General features: G+C 41.9%; 1 protein-coding gene and 1 long non-coding RNA gene across 4 annotated transcripts; both read left to right on the forward strand.

Annotated features, from left to right (window-relative positions):
* Positions 1–423: 423 nt before the first annotated feature.
* Positions 424–4,313, forward strand: LOC140010931 (uncharacterized). Of its 3 annotated transcripts, XR_011818125.1 has the most exons (3): positions 424–878; positions 2,216–2,272; positions 2,928–3,165. XR_011818125.1 is itself a non-coding variant. In XM_072058593.1 (2 exons), exon 2 carries the CDS (start codon positions 3,415–3,417, stop codon positions 4,111–4,113), a length of 699 nt encoding a protein of 232 aa, XP_071914694.1. In that variant the 5' UTR covers positions 424–878; positions 3,412–3,414; the 3' UTR covers positions 4,114–4,313. The 3 variants fall into 3 exon arrangements, 1 of the variants encoding a protein (XP_071914694.1); XR_011818126.1 differs by lacking the exon at positions 2,216–2,272; XM_072058593.1 differs by lacking the exons at positions 2,216–2,272; positions 2,928–3,165 and adding an exon at positions 3,412–4,313.
* A 5,112-nt stretch (positions 4,314–9,425) lies between these two features.
* LOC113701032 (uncharacterized) lies at positions 9,426–12,167 on the forward strand. The gene is made up of 2 exons (XR_011818197.1): positions 9,426–9,880; positions 11,930–12,167. It is a non-coding gene; the product is annotated as an uncharacterized lncRNA (long non-coding RNA).
* Positions 12,168–15,434: the final 3,267 nt, after the last annotated feature.

Raw genomic sequence — 15,434 nt, forward strand, 5'->3', positions numbered from 1 at the left:
GCTATTTCAGGCAGTGAGTCAGCTCAATGGCTTGCTGCAATGGGTGATGAAATGGAGTCATTACACAAGAACGACACTTGGGAATTGGTCAAACTGTGAGGACCCGCAAATTTCCTACATTTTTCCTCAAAAATGCCTTTTATTTGAAAATTATTATTTATTAAGGCCCCCTACCTCATTATATCACACTAAGTGTAAATAAACCTAGAAAATAAGGTTTTACGCTTTGGTTTCAAGTTTTGAGCAAAATTAGGGTTTTTGCGATTTTTTCCGCCGGATGAATTTTCGGTACTGGCCAAGGATCAATTTGATGATTAAAAGTGACTCTTAAGTGAGAAATAATATGTGAGTAGTAGCAATGATATAAGGTTAGTGAATGGGAAGTAAAAACCCTAGTACGTGAGTTTTTAAGAAAAACGGCGCGAACCGGCGGGTCCCGCGCATTACCGATTGAACGCACCACTTGACCACCATTTTTCTTACCCAACAAGTTTGTTGACTTTTGCACATAATATCTTCTCTCTTGGCAGCATGTTGACCGAAAATTGGTGGCTAAGAAAGGCAAGAAAGAAAGAGAAAAAGAAAGGGTGGTGGTGGTGACAAGTGTCACCACCTCATGGCTTCTTACCCAAGACCATTACCAACCATATAACCTTAACACTTAGCCAATTCTTCCTCATTTCTGCTGGAGCTGGCCGAGAGCATCAAGGAGGAAAAACTCCAAGGGAAATCTTTCATTTCATCTCCAAATCCAACAAATAAGTGAGGAATCGAGCGAAGTAAACCGATTAAACTTGCTTTCTAGTGACTAGCTAGTGAGTGGTGGTGTGATTCTTGAAGGGGAGAGCTTGTGCTACTCTTGGTGACTTTTATTCAAGGTAAGAGAGTTTATCTCTCCAAGTTTTACATCTAATCTTGTTAAATTAAGTTTAGTAGGTGATTATAGTGGTGAGATTATGGATGATTAGCATGATTTAGAGGTTTTCCCCAATTTATTTGATGAACTAGGGTTTCTGATTTTCTGCTCAATGTGATGTATGATGCATGAATGTTGTAATTAAGGTTATATAAGGTTGTTTAGTGGTGAATAGAACCAGAAATTTGAGGAATTTACACTTAGAGCTAAAAATTCCAGATTTCTGGAAAATTGCCCAAGCATTCTGTCCGAAATTGTACCTATATGTTAGAGGCCGAATTGGCCTTTGGTCAAAGAAGGAAAGTTGTAGAGAATGGTGTTTTATAGGTGCCTATAAAATTTCAGCTCAATCGGAGCAACGCAGAACGTGAAAAGTCCAAAATACCCCTACTGTTTTAAGAATTCCCCAGCAGTCCGTTTCTTCAGTTCAGTCCAGTTTATCACGATTTTTGACTAGGATCCCTTCTGATTTAGCTCTGGGCCAAAACATAAAAGTTGTAGTGCTCTGAAGTAGCTTTAAAACGCCTCAAAGAAAACCTGATTCGGACTTGTGTACACTGAGTTAGGTTCATTACAGTGTTCTGCGTTTAAACAACCGACGAACTGGTTTCTGGTTTAGTAATCTGAGATTTTGACTAAGTTACATTAGGAACTGGACTACGTGACCTTCATGAATGTTGTAGCTCTGTGTCTTAGCTTCGAAACGGCGTAGGTTTCGTTTTAATCTGATAAGCGTAGCCTCGGGTATGGTATTACCGCATTTGTACGTCAAATCTGTCTTGAACTAAATTGCGTTTCTGCACTTGTACTTGATGCGATTCTTGTTGTTATGATATTGTGAGCCTATGGAACGGCTCTTGACATAAATTGCTTGTTTGTATGATGTTGGGATGTTGTTGAAGAAAAATAATGAAGCCTAAATGGCTGGAAATTAGGTAAACACAAAGGGCATGCTGCCCAAATTTTTACTCGAGGTCTAGAAAACTATCTTTGCGACTTGAGTGAAGGTTAAGTGATTATCACTTGAACTATCGAGGACCTTTGCCACTTGTTTAGGACTTGGCCGAACTTGTACCCTTAGGAAAATGATATGAATCACTACGAAACCGTTTTACTTGCACTTTTGACTCAAGAGTCATATTCAAGCAAAAATGTTATCAAATTTTCCAGTTTAAAGAGCGAGCAACTATTTCACGACTCTTCTCAAGTGAATTTCAATTTCTTGATTCTTATCGAACGAAACGCTTAAGTTTTGAACCTTGGTTGATTTCAAAGTTCTCAAGTAAAGTTTTATCGCAGATTTGGACTCCCAACCCGGAGTACCACCTCGACGCGAAAACTAGAAGCACTATTGTGGTGAGTGCTTCCAAATATCCGATTGTACTTGATATGTGTACTCCCTACTTGACTTGTGTGATTACATGACAATGAATGAAAAGGCAAGGGTGTACTTTATCGCACTTGCCCTAATATGACCTGTTCTTGCTATTGATCATACTTGACTTGTTGTACATGTACTTGAATTGTATCTTGCCTGGAATTCCAGAAACCCTGTGGCTAGTTAATCGAGTCGAGCCGGCAAGGGCCTGGTCGATTAGATAACAAACCCTGGGTCACTTGTAATGTCGAGTGGAGTGTTATCTCCTCGACTAACGGTATACTCGAGTATTACCACCCATGTTTATATGGCGTGCGGGCCCGGAATAGGGGGTGAATCGGTGGACGGAAATTGGCGTGTAGTGGAGTTTATTTGGACTTGAAATTACTTGAAAGTTGACGGAGTGTCAACTACCACTTGACCAAGCTGGAATGGAGCCGTAACATGAATACCGTATCCTTATATGTGAATGTGCATCTAATACTACTTGACTAGCTGAAGTACTATTTCCTTGATTTGACTTGTTTGCTCGTCATTTCACTTTTATTTTGCTATAACTTGGTTGTTGCCCAATTTGATATTTGGGAACTTCACTGAGCTTTGGCTCACCCCGTTAGTTTGTTTTCCTTACAGGGGTACGAGTAACGCGAGAGACTTGATAAAGACTAGTGTAGCCTTTTGTTTTGACTTTTGAATTTTGGTTTTGTACTCGCGCTATTCCCCGAACGAAACATGTTGTACTTGGATTGTATACGTTTTGGTACTAGTTGGTGTATTAAGACTTTGTACCTGATTCCTATCGATGTAAACTATAAGTTTGAATCGTGAATATTATTTATGGTGCATGGTTGTGTATATATGATTCGATTGAGATAGTGAGTGAGTCCTGGCGAGAGCTGGGCAGGCGGTCCGCCGAACCCTTTGGTACGCCTTAGGGAGAGGTGGGGTCGTCACAGGTGGTATCAGAGCCTAGGTTTGAATTGATCGGGATAGTTTGAGTGCTTGACTTGATAGGCTAGGGTTTTATTATCGGCTAGGGTTTTATTATTGCGTTTAGCCTTAGCCTTGTTTTGCGCTTGATGTGTACTTACCTTTGCAATGTTATTTGCAAACTTAGGTGATGGCAGACACTGACTCTTCTGGGGGTGCTGGACCGTCCCAGCCTGCACCTATTGACATACCGACCGAGATACCTACTGAGGTGCCTGAGGTGCCTGAGGTGCCTACTGACGCACCTACTGACGCTTCCGTGGTCGAGCCATATCTAGTGGGCCCTGTATGTCGCGTGATCACATACCAGGAGGTTCCCGGCGGGCCAGTGCAGCGGTGGTCCCCAGCGCGCAAGATCCGGCGCTGCGATTGCTGGAAGACCTACTCTTACCCTGACCGAGTAGTGCTTGCTATAGATGACGATCGGAGACGATTGGGTAGCACCAATCGTAGGTGCTTTGCGGAGATAGAGCGTCTCCAGGCTACTCTCCGAGATCAGGGAGCTCGGATACGCGAGTTGGAGGCCGCAGTTCTGGCGGAGCAGCAGCAGTCTGATGCTTACCGTGATCAGGCTCATGCGGTGACTGGACGTTTGATGCACATAGTTGGACACATACGAGACCGGACCGACCACATCCTGACTGAGTGCGAGGCACTTGTAGAGGATGTGATGCAGGACTTGGCCGAGGAGGGCCAAGCCCCTGTAGCTCCTGCCGCTCCCGGTGGCCCTGAGGAGGATCCAGAGGAGGATCCTGAGGAGGACATGGAGGAGGAGCCGAGCGCGTCCTCGGAGTCAGTTGGGTCGGCGTCTAGCCAGACCACTTGTTAGGATCGGGGTTTTAGGAGGTTTTGTGGGCTAGTTAGGAACATAGTGGGACGACATGTCTTCTTTTGTTTTTGTTTTAGACGTGTCCTGGTGGATGTAAATATCTTTTGTTCTATGTTCCTCGGCTGTTATAGCCTTTGACTACGTGACTTGTTGGCCTGTATATACGACTTGTTTGATATGTAAATAAAGTGCTTGTTTCTTACGTGTTTATTTGCCTCTAGTTATGTTGTTGCAACGCGATATATGAGTCGTACCTTACCCCGTTTATATGTTCTAGTTGGTTGACTCTCAAACATGGAAGATAAAAGGAGTCGGACCAAGAAAACTAATCGAGAACGCGGTTCCAGGCGAGGCCGTGAGGGTGAGAAAGTACAGGAACCGGTGCCTGAACCGATAGAGGAGAGGGAGGCAGCGGTTGAACAGCAACCTGAACCCCAGACTGCCGGGGGAGATCAGGTGGCCACTGCCATCCAACAGATGACTAATATTTTGACTCGGTTAGTGGAGCAACAGGGTCAAGGGTCTGTAAATCAACCTAGAGACCCTGATTCGGGGCAAGATAGAGCCTTGGAGAGATTCCAGAAGTTCTCTCCACCCAAATTTTTAGGAGGACCAGACCCGTATGAAGCTGAGAAATGGCTGGAGGCCATGGTAAATATCTTTGCTGCCCTAAACTACACTGAGGAGAGACAAGTCCAATTTGCCGTATTCCAATTTGAAGGGCCAGCTAGGGCTTGGTGGAATGTAGTGAGGGCCAAGTGGGAGAGAGAGGAAACTGCCTGGACTTGGCTAAACTTTGTACGGGACTTCAACGAAAAATACCTTCCACCCATCGTCCAGGAGAAGAGAGAGGACGAATTCATTAAACTCCGTCAGGGGTTGATGAGTGTAACTGAGTATGAGACTCAGTTTACCAAGTTGTCCAAATTTGCTCCCGAACTGATAGCTACGGAGCCGAGAAAAGTACGGAGGTTTATACAAGGATTAAATGTGGAATTACAAGAAGCCTTAGCAGCGGTCCAAATCAATACTTTTACGGAGGTTCTGGAGAAGGCCACGAGGATAGAAACTGCTAGGACGCAAGTAAGGAATTTCCACGCTAAGCGGAAAGGGGCACCTAGTGGAGCCCAAGGGTCGGTACGAGGCGAGCGAAGCATGCCACCCGCTAAATCCGGTCGTGGAGCTGGAAGTGGACGATTTTCGAACACGTTTAGGGGCAGTGCTCCGAGAGGGAATGCCCAGAGGGGAGGCCAGGGCGGTAGAAGTCAAGGTAGAGGTTTTACTCAGGGAGGTCAAACCTCCACTCCCCGAGTGACATGTGGGTATTGTGGAAAATTGAACCACACTGAGGACGAGTGCTGGAGAAAGGCTCGGAAGTGCTTGAGGTGCGGAAGTGCGGATCATCAGATGGTCAATTGTCCGCTAATCAATGACACTCAGTCGACTGCCAGGTCAAACCCGAAGCCGACTACTGCTGGAGGGGCTAGGTCGAGGGTACCGGCCAGAGTGTACTCGCTAGATCAAACAACTGTGCCTGAACCAACCAGGGTGATAGAAGGTACAATCCCTGTTTTTCACCGGTTAGCTAGAATTTTGATAGATCCCGGTGCTACTCACTCTTTTGTTAATCCTGCATTTATGCTTGGCATTGACTCGAAAGTTGAAAGGTTACCTTATGACTTAGAGGTAAGAACACCTACAGGTAATCAAATCTTGCTTGCGAATGAGGTGTATAGGAATTGTGATATTTGGATTGGCGAACGGAAATTGGTAGTGGACCTTATTAGTCTAGCCATTAAGGGGTATGATGTTATCCTAGGTATGGATTGGCTAGCTCACTATCATGCTCGGGTAGATTGTAAGATGAAAGTGGTCGAATTTGGTATACCAGGAGAGGCAACCCTAAAGCTTGATGTGAGGGGTATGATAGCCTCTTCTGCACTTATTTCGGGTATGAGGGCTAGGAAGTTGCTTAGTCGTGGGGCTCGTGGTTACTTAGCTTTCCTAATTAACACTCCGGGTGAAAAGACTAAGTTGGAAGACATGCCAGTAATCAGTGAATACCCGGACGTATTTCCGGAAGAATTGGGGTCTTTGCCACCCGAAAGGGAGATTGAATTTAAGGTTGATTTAGTACCCGGAACCACTCCCATTTCTAAAACTCCTTATCGTATGGCACCTGCTGAGCTTAAGGAATTAAAGGTGCAATTACAGGACTTGCTAGAACGGGGGTTCATACATGAGAGCGAGTCGCCGTGGGGAGCTCCAGTTCTATTTGTTAAGAAAAAGGACGGGAGTTTAAGGTTGTGCATTGACTATCGAGGATTGAATGCAGTAACCATTAAGAATAAATATCCTTTGCCCCACATAGATGAGTTATTTGATCAGTTACAAGGGGCTGTAGTGTTTTCCAAGTTGGATCTGCGACAAGGGTATTATCAATTGAGAGTTAAGAAGGAGGATGTGCCAAAAACGGCGTTTAATACTCGATATGGGCATTTTGAGTTCGCAGTGATGCCTTTTGGTTTAACCAATGCCCCAGCAGCATTCATGGATCTGATGCATCGAGTGTTCAAACCTTACTTGGATAGGTTTGTAGTGGTGTTCATTGATGACATCTTGGTGTATTCGAGGTCAAGGGAGGAGCATGAACAACATTTGCGGATAGTATTGCAAACCTTGAGAGAGCACCAACTGTTTGCTAAGTTCAGTAAGTGTGAATTTTGGTTGGAAGAGGTGGCGTTTTTAGGTCATATAATTTCGAAAGATGGCCTTGCTGTAGACCCGGCGAAAGTGGAAGCTGTGGCTAAATGGAAACGGCCAGAAAATCCCACAGAGGTTCGAAGTTTTCTAGGCTTAGCAGGATACTACCGCAGATTTATAAAGAATTTCTCGAGGATTGCAGGACCCTTGACTAACCTGACCAAGAAACAAGGAAAATATATTTGGGATGTTAAGTGTGAAAGTAGCTTTCAAGAGCTTAAGAAACAATTGACTATGGCTCCAATTTTAGCTTTGCCCAGTGGAAAGGATAGTTATACGGTTTATACTGATGCTTCGAAAGAAGGGCTAGGATGTGTGTTGATGCAGAATAGGAATGTGATTGCCTACGCATCCCGAAAGTTAAAAACTCATGAGCAAAATTACCCGACCCATGACTTGGAACTTGCAGCTGTAGTGTTCGCTTTGAAGAAATGGCGACATTATCTCTATGGTGTAACTTTCGAGGTTTATACGGATCATAAGAGCCTTAAGTATCTGTTTTCTCAGAAGGAGTTAAATCTAAGACAACGTCGGTGGGTAGAGTTCTTAGAGGATTATGATTGTACAATTAACTATCATCCTGGAAAGGCCAACGTTGTAGCAGATGCTTTAAGCCGGAAGGCTCAATTGGCAAGTTCTATAGTGAGAGAGTGGAGCCTATTGGAAGATGTATGTGAGTGGAAACCTCGTTTGGAACCGGAAAAGGTGATTTTTGGAAATATTGAGGCGAAATCGGCATTGATGGAACGAATCAAAGAGGGCCAAGTGAAGGATCCAATAGTGCAGAAGTGGGTAGAGAGAGTGAAGAGAGGGGAGTTACCTAATTTCAATCTAAGCCCTGATGGAATTTTAAAGTTTCGAAATCGTGTCGTGGTACCTAGGGATGAGGAATTGAAAAGGGAGATTTTAGAGGAATCACATTGCTCTAGGTATACGGTGCACCCAGGGAATAATAAAATGTACCAAGATCTTAGGAATCTGTATTGGTGGGAGAAAATGAAGGCGGAGATTGCCCAGTTTGTGCAAAAATGTCTTACGTGCCAACAGGTAAAAGCTGAGCATCAAAAGCCGTCAGGTTTGTTACAGCCTTTAGAGATCCCTGAGTGGAAGTGGGAGCACATAACGATGGATTTTGTGTCAGGGTTGCCACGCACACAAAAGGGGCATGATGCAATTTGGGTGATAGTGGATCGATTGACTAAGACTGCACATTTTCTGCCAGTGAACATGAAATATCCTTTGGAGAAACTTGCTAAAATTTATATGGATGAGGTAGTAAGATTACATGGGGTACCAGTGAGTATTGTATCGGATAGAGACCCCAGGTTTGTATCTCGATTTTGGCAGAGGTTACAAGAGGCTCTAGGAACTAAGTTGAGTTATAGTACAGCATATCATCCACAAACTGATGGACAATCTGAGAGAACTATCCAAACTCTTGAGGATATGTTGAGAGCCTGTATTGTGGATTTTAAAGGAAGTTGGAGCCAATACTTGACTTTGGTTGAATTCGCGTATAACAATAGTTACCATTCCTCTATTCAAATGGCTCCATATGAAGCCTTGTATGGACGACGGTGTCGATCCCCAATCCATTGGGATGAAGTAGGAGAGAGAAAAGTAATAGATCCAGCTACTATACCATGGGTTGAGGAAGCCTATGAAAAGGTGAAAGTGATCCGCCAGAGACTTCAGACAGCCCAAAGCCGTCAGAAAAGCTATGCCGATCATAGGAGGAAAGACTTGGAGTTTGAAATAGGAGATAAGGTGTTTCTTCGGATCACACCATTGAAGGGAAAGATTAGATCCGGAAAAGGGAAAAAGTTGCAACCACGATATATAGGACCTTTCAAGGTGCTACAACGAATAGGAAAGGTGGCTTATCGACTTGAGTTACCAGCTAGCTTGTCTAGGATCCACGATGTCTTTCACGTCTCTTTGCTTAAGAAATACCATCCGGATCCGACTCACATTTTGCCACCCGAAGATGTTGAACTTGACGAGTCTTTAACCTATGAAGAACGACCTATTCAAATACTGGATCGAAAGGTGAAGGACTTGAGAAACAAGCAAATTCCTTTAGTAAAGGTACTATGGAAGCATCATGAAGTGGAAGAAGCAACTTGGGAGCTAGAAACGGATATGCAAGAAAAGTATCCTGGCCTGTTCGCGACAAAAGGTATGAATTTCGAGGTCGAAATTCTTTTAAGGGGGAGAGGATGTGAGGACCCGCAAATTTCCTACATTTTTCCTCAAAAATGCCTTTTATTTGAAAATTATTATTTATTAAGGCCCCCTACCTCATTATATCACACTAAGTGTAAATAAACCTAGAAAATAAGGTTTTACGCTTTGGTTTCAAGTTTTGAGCAAAATTAGGGTTTTTGCGATTTTTTCCGCCGGATGAATTTTCGGTACTGGCCAAGGATCAATTTGATGATTAAAAGTGACTCTTAAGTGAGAAATAATATGTGAGTAGTAGCAATGATATAAGGTTAGTGAATGGGAAGTAAAAACCCTAGTACGTGAGTTTTTAAGAAAAACGGCGCGAACCGGCGGGTCCCGCGCATTACCGATTGAACGCACCACTTGACCACCATTTTTCTTACCCAACAAGTTTGTTGACTTTTGCACATAATATCTTCTCTCTTGGCAGCATGTTGACCGAAAATTGGTGGCTAAGAAAGGCAAGAAAGAAAGAGAAAAAGAAAGGGTGGTGGTGGTGACAAGTGTCACCACCTCATGGCTTCTTACCCAAGACCATTACCAACCATATAACCTTAACACTTAGCCAATTCTTCCTCATTTCTGCTGGAGCTGGCCGAGAGCATCAAGGAGGAAAAACTCCAAGGGAAATCTTTCATTTCATCTCCAAATCCAACAAATAAGTGAGGAATCGAGCGAAGTAAACCGATTAAACTTGCTTTCTAGTGACTAGCTAGTGAGTGGTGGTGTGATTCTTGAAGGGGAGAGCTTGTGCTACTCTTGGTGACTTTTATTCAAGGTAAGAGAGTTTATCTCTCCAAGTTTTACATCTAATCTTGTTAAATTAAGTTTAGTAGGTGATTATAGTGGTGAGATTATGGATGATTAGCATGATTTAGAGGTTTTCCCCAATTTATTTGATGAACTAGGGTTTCTGATTTTCTGCTCAATGTGATGTATGATGCATGAATATTGTAATTAAGGTTATATAAGGTTGTTTAGTGGTGAATAGAACCAGAAATTTGAGGAATTTACACTTAGAGCTAAAAATTCCAGATTTCTGGAAAATTGCCCAAGCATTCTGTCCGAAATTGTACCTATATGTTAGAGGCCGAATTGGCCTTTGGTCAAAGAAGGAAAGTTGTAGAGAATGGTGTTTTATAGGTGCCTATAAAATTTCAGCTCAATCGGAGCAACGCAGAATGTGAAAAGTCCAAAATACCCCTACTGTTTTAAGAATTCCCCAGCAGTCCGTTTCTTCAGTTCAGTCCAGTTTATCACGATTTTTGACTAGGATACCTTCTGATTTAGCTCTGGGCCAAAACATAAAAGTTGTAGTGCTCTGAAGTAGCTTTAAAACGCCTCAAAGAAAACCTGATTCGGACTTGTGTACACTGAGTTAGGTTCATTACAGTGTTCTGCGTTTAAACAACCGACGAACTGGTTTCTGGTTTAGTAATCTGAGATTTTGACTAAGTTACATTAGGAACTGGACTACGTGACCTTCATGAATGTTGTAGCTCTGTGTCTTAGCTTCGAAACGGCATAGGTTTCGTTTTAATCTGATAAGCGTAGCCTCGGGTATGGTATTACCGCATTTGTACGTCAAATCTGTCTTGAACTAAATTGCGTTTCTGCACTTGTACTTGATGCGATTCTTGTTGTTATGATATTGTGAGCCTATGGAACGGCTCTTGACATAAATTGCTTGTTTGTATGATGTTGGGATGTTGTTGAAGAAAAATAATGAAGCCTAAATGGCTGGAAATTAGGTAAACACAAAGGGCATGCTGCCCAAATTTTTACTCGAGGTCTAGAAAACTATCTTTGCGACTTGAGTGAAGGTTAAGTGATTATCACTTGAACTATCGAGGACCTTTGCCACTTGTTTAGGACTTGGCCGAACTTGTACCCTTAGGAAAATGATATGAATCACTACGAAACCGTTTTACTTGCACTTTTGACTCAAGAGTCATATTCAAGCAAAAATGTTATCAAATTTTCCAGTTTAAAGAGCGAGCAACTATTTCACGACTCTTCTCAAGTGAATTTCAATTTCTTGATTCTTATCGAACGAAACGCTTAAGTTTTGAACCTTGGTTGATTTCAAAGTTCTCAAGTAAAGTTTTATCGCAGATTTGGACTCCCAACCCGGAGTACCACCTCGACTCGAAAACTAGAAGCACTATTGTGGTGAGTGCTTCCAAATATCCGATTGTACTTGATATGTGTACTCCCTACTTGACTTGTGTGATTACATGACAATGAATGAAAAGGCAAGGGTGTACTTTATCGCACTTGCCCTAATATGACCTGTTCTTGCTATTGATCATACTTGACTTGTTGTACATGTACTTGAATTGTATCTTGCCTGGAATTCCAGAAACCCTGTGGCTAGTTAATCGAGTCGAGCCGGCAAGGGCCTGGTCGATTAGATAACAAACCCTGGGTCACTTGTAATGTCGAGTGGAGTGTTATCTCCTCGACTAACGGTATACTCGAGTATTACCACCCATGTTTATATGGCGTGCGGGCCCGGAATAGGGGGTGAATCGGTGGACGGAAATTGGCGTGTAGTGGAGTTTATTTGGACTTGAAATTACTTGAAAGTTGACGGAGTGTCAACTACCACTTGACCAACCTGGAATGGAGCCGTAACATGAATACCGTATCCTTATATGTGAATGTGCATCTAATACTACTTGACTAGCTGAAGTACTATTTCCTTGATTTGACTTGTTTGCTCGTCATTTCACTTTTATTTTGCTATAACTTGGTTGTTGCCCAATTTGATATTTGGGAACTTCACTGAGCTTTGGCTCACCCCGTTAGTTTGTTTTCCTTACAGGGGTACGAGTAACGCGAGAGACTTGATAAAGACTAGTGTAGCCTTTTGTTTTGACTTTTGAATTTTGGTTTTGTACTCGCGCTATTCCCCGAACGAAACATGTTGTACTTGGATTGTATACGTTTTGGTACTAGTTGGTGTATTAAGACTTTGTACCTGATTCCTATCGATGTAAACTATAAGTTTGAATCGTGAATATTATTTATGGTGCATGGTTGTGTATATATGATTCGATTGAGATAGTGAGTGAGTCCTGGCGAGAGCTGGGCAGGCGGTCCGCCGAACCCTTTGGTACGCCTTAGGGAGAGGTGGGGTCGTCACACAAACGGCTAGCAGAGAGAAAGGTTGTGACTTGCAAATAGGTCTTTAAAAGGAAGGAAGGAATTTCTCCAGTTGAGGGCATCAAGTATAAAGCACGTGTTGTTGCAAGAGGGTTCACTCAAAGAGAAGGAGTAGACTACAATGAAATTTTCTCACCAGTGGTCAGACACACTTCTATCAGGGTGCTACTAGCAATGGTTGCACATCAGGACTTAGAACTTGAGCAGCTAGACGTGAAGACAGCTTTCCTACATGGAGAGTTAGATGAAGAGATTTATATGACTCAGCCAGATGGATTCCATCTTCTGGGAAAAGAAGATTATGTATGCAAGTTGAAGAAATCCTTGTATGGATTAAAACAGTCCCCAAGGCATTGGTACAAAAGATTTGACGGCTACATGATTGAGCTCGGCTACAACAGAAGTCAGTATGATTGTTGTTTATATCACAACAAACTTGAAGATGGTTCGATGATCTACTTGATTTTGTATGTAGATGATATGCTTATAGCTGCGAGGAACAAAGATGATATACAAAAGTTGAAAAGTCTTCTCAGTGCAGAGTTTGAGATGAAAAACTTGGGTGCAGCACAGAAAATTCTGGGAATGGAGATTTTCAGGGATAGAAGTCAGAAGAAACTTTTCTTATCACAGAAGAGCTATATTGAGAAGGTATTATCCAGATTTGGCATGTCTACAGCAAAGCTCTTGAATACTCCGAGTGCAGCGAATGCTCAACTATTAGTTACACTCGCACCACAGTCAGAAGCCGAGACAGAGTATACGGCTAAGGTTCCCTATTCTAGTGCAGTGGGCAGTTTGATATATGCCATGGTCTGCACTAGACCTGATCTGGCACATGCAGTCAGTGTTGTTAGCAGATTTATGGCTAATCCTGGGAAGGAGCACTGGCTGGCCGTGAAGCGAATTTTTCGATACTTGAGGGATACATCTGATGTTGGTCTCATCTATGGAGGTGATATAGAGTATTTGGTTACAGGCTATTCAGATTCTGATTATGCTGGAGATGTTGATAGTAGGAGATCGATGACTGATTATGTTTTCACTCTTGGGCATTCTGTAGTTAGTTGGAAAGCAACTTTACAACCTACAGTGACTCTGTCCACTACTGAGCCAGAGTATATGGCACTGACAGAGGCTGCTAAAGAGGGAATTTGGTTAAAGGGACTGGTTGGAGATCTTGGCCTACATCAGGATCAGCCTAATATATATTGTGATAGTCTCAGTGCAATATGTCTAGCCAAGGATCAAGTTCATCATGAGAGGACTAAACACATTGATGTCTGATATCATTTCTTGAGATCTGAGACAAGGATCAAGGTGAAGAAAATTGGCACTGCTGACAATCCTGCTGACATGTTCACCAAGCCGGTTCCTCATAGTAAGTTCAAACATTGTTTGGACTTGCTAAATGTCCCAAGTTTCTGATAGCCCTTATGGGCATTCTGATAGTACTTAGAGACAATTCTGATAGTAAAAGAAGACTCTGAGTACGTCTGGCACTTCATCAGTGTGTCTATTACATATGTTTTCGAGAAGATTCAAGTCAAGGGGGAGATTTGTTGAAATGCCTTGAATTAGATATTCGACCTCCGCTGATACATTCCGAACCCTAATAAAAATCTAATTTCCCCCAAATTTGTTCTTACTTGTTCTTGTTTGTTCTTCCGTTCCGCTGCATCTGTTTTAACAAGGCGGTTGTGTTGTAATGTTTTGATAGCCTTCTTTCCAAATTACAGCAACGACTTTTCCATTGGAGCTCCAAATTACTCAGGATGGGTGGTAAAATAGTTAGTTATTTGGCATGTATTAAGCTTTATTTCGATGTATCTTTTACAAATGTTACACCCTCCCAAGGCAATTTTGGTGTCTCTAGGGAAGATTTGTAATTCTTTCTTGTGAGATCAGAATATGGATTCGAAGCAAGTTCATTGGGCTGCTTGGGAAAAATTATGCTATCCTCAGCAGGAAGGGGGTTTGGGATTTTGATCTTTCTCTAATGTCTTGCATGCCTTCACCTATAAATTATGGTGGCACTTGAGGAAGAATGATTCCGTCTAGTCCAAGCTTATGCATCACAAGTATATTAGAGGAACTCACCCCTCTGTAGTGGTGATTGATAGACCCTCTGCATTATGACGATGACTTTAGGATATTCGGGATATCGTAAAGAGCCAGATTTGGTGGTCTTTAGGCGAAGGATTAGTTGACTTTTGGTATGATGCCCGGTGTTTTGATGAACCCTTAGTGAAGCTTGTAGAGGTTGTGGATATTCCTCATATGCTGGTAGGGGAATTCTATGGTTTAAATGGTTGGAATGAGCAACAGTTTTGTCAAACAAGACACTAGAATATGATATGACAAACTCAAGAAAAACAAGTAAAAATGCCTAAACTAATAAAGTTGTTCTTAATCCCAATATTAAACAAAATCTTTTCCGGCAATAGCACCAAAATCTTGATGAGGTTTAATCCTTCACTCCAAATTTATAAACTTAAATACCCCATTTTTTGCAAGTATACAGATCATTTATCGAATATAAGGAATATTAGGTGTCGATCTTATAAGGAAGATTGTTAACTATCGGTGGTATTCGAACTCGTCTATTATTTAGACTACCACAAATAAAACAAGCAAATCTATACTACTTAACATGAAACAAAAATAGTAAAAACAATAACAAAGAGGTTCCTAGGTTATGGATTTACTAATTATTCTTGCAAGTGAAATTACCGATTACGTGAATTCATTTACCTTGGCTAGTTATGGCGTAATTTTCAAATATACGTGATATATGCTTTCGCAAGTATACCAACCATACCTATAACTACTTCACACCTACTAACGTGATATGAAACTAACTATAAATTCATTAAATTTTATAAAATTACATAGAACAAACCACCAAAAGCTACAAAGGTGTAACCCTACATTAGTGAGTTAACTCCCTGAATTTAACACTTTCATGAACTAGTATTGAGTCACAATGATAATTGATGAAACAACACCTTTAAATAATCATAATTAATAGATCTAAGTTAATCATGATTGTAAGAACAAAAGTGTTAAATAACTTGCTTAAGAAATAAGCTCAAATAACCAAGAAAACTTCACTTAACAATCATAGAAGTTCATCCATTTCCTAGGATTACAAACTAGCAAGA

This window comes from Coffea arabica, chromosome 7e, assembly GCF_036785885.1.
Source record: "Coffea arabica cultivar ET-39 chromosome 7e, Coffea Arabica ET-39 HiFi, whole genome shotgun sequence".
Lineage (NCBI taxonomy): Eukaryota > Viridiplantae > Streptophyta > Magnoliopsida > Gentianales > Rubiaceae > Coffea > Coffea arabica.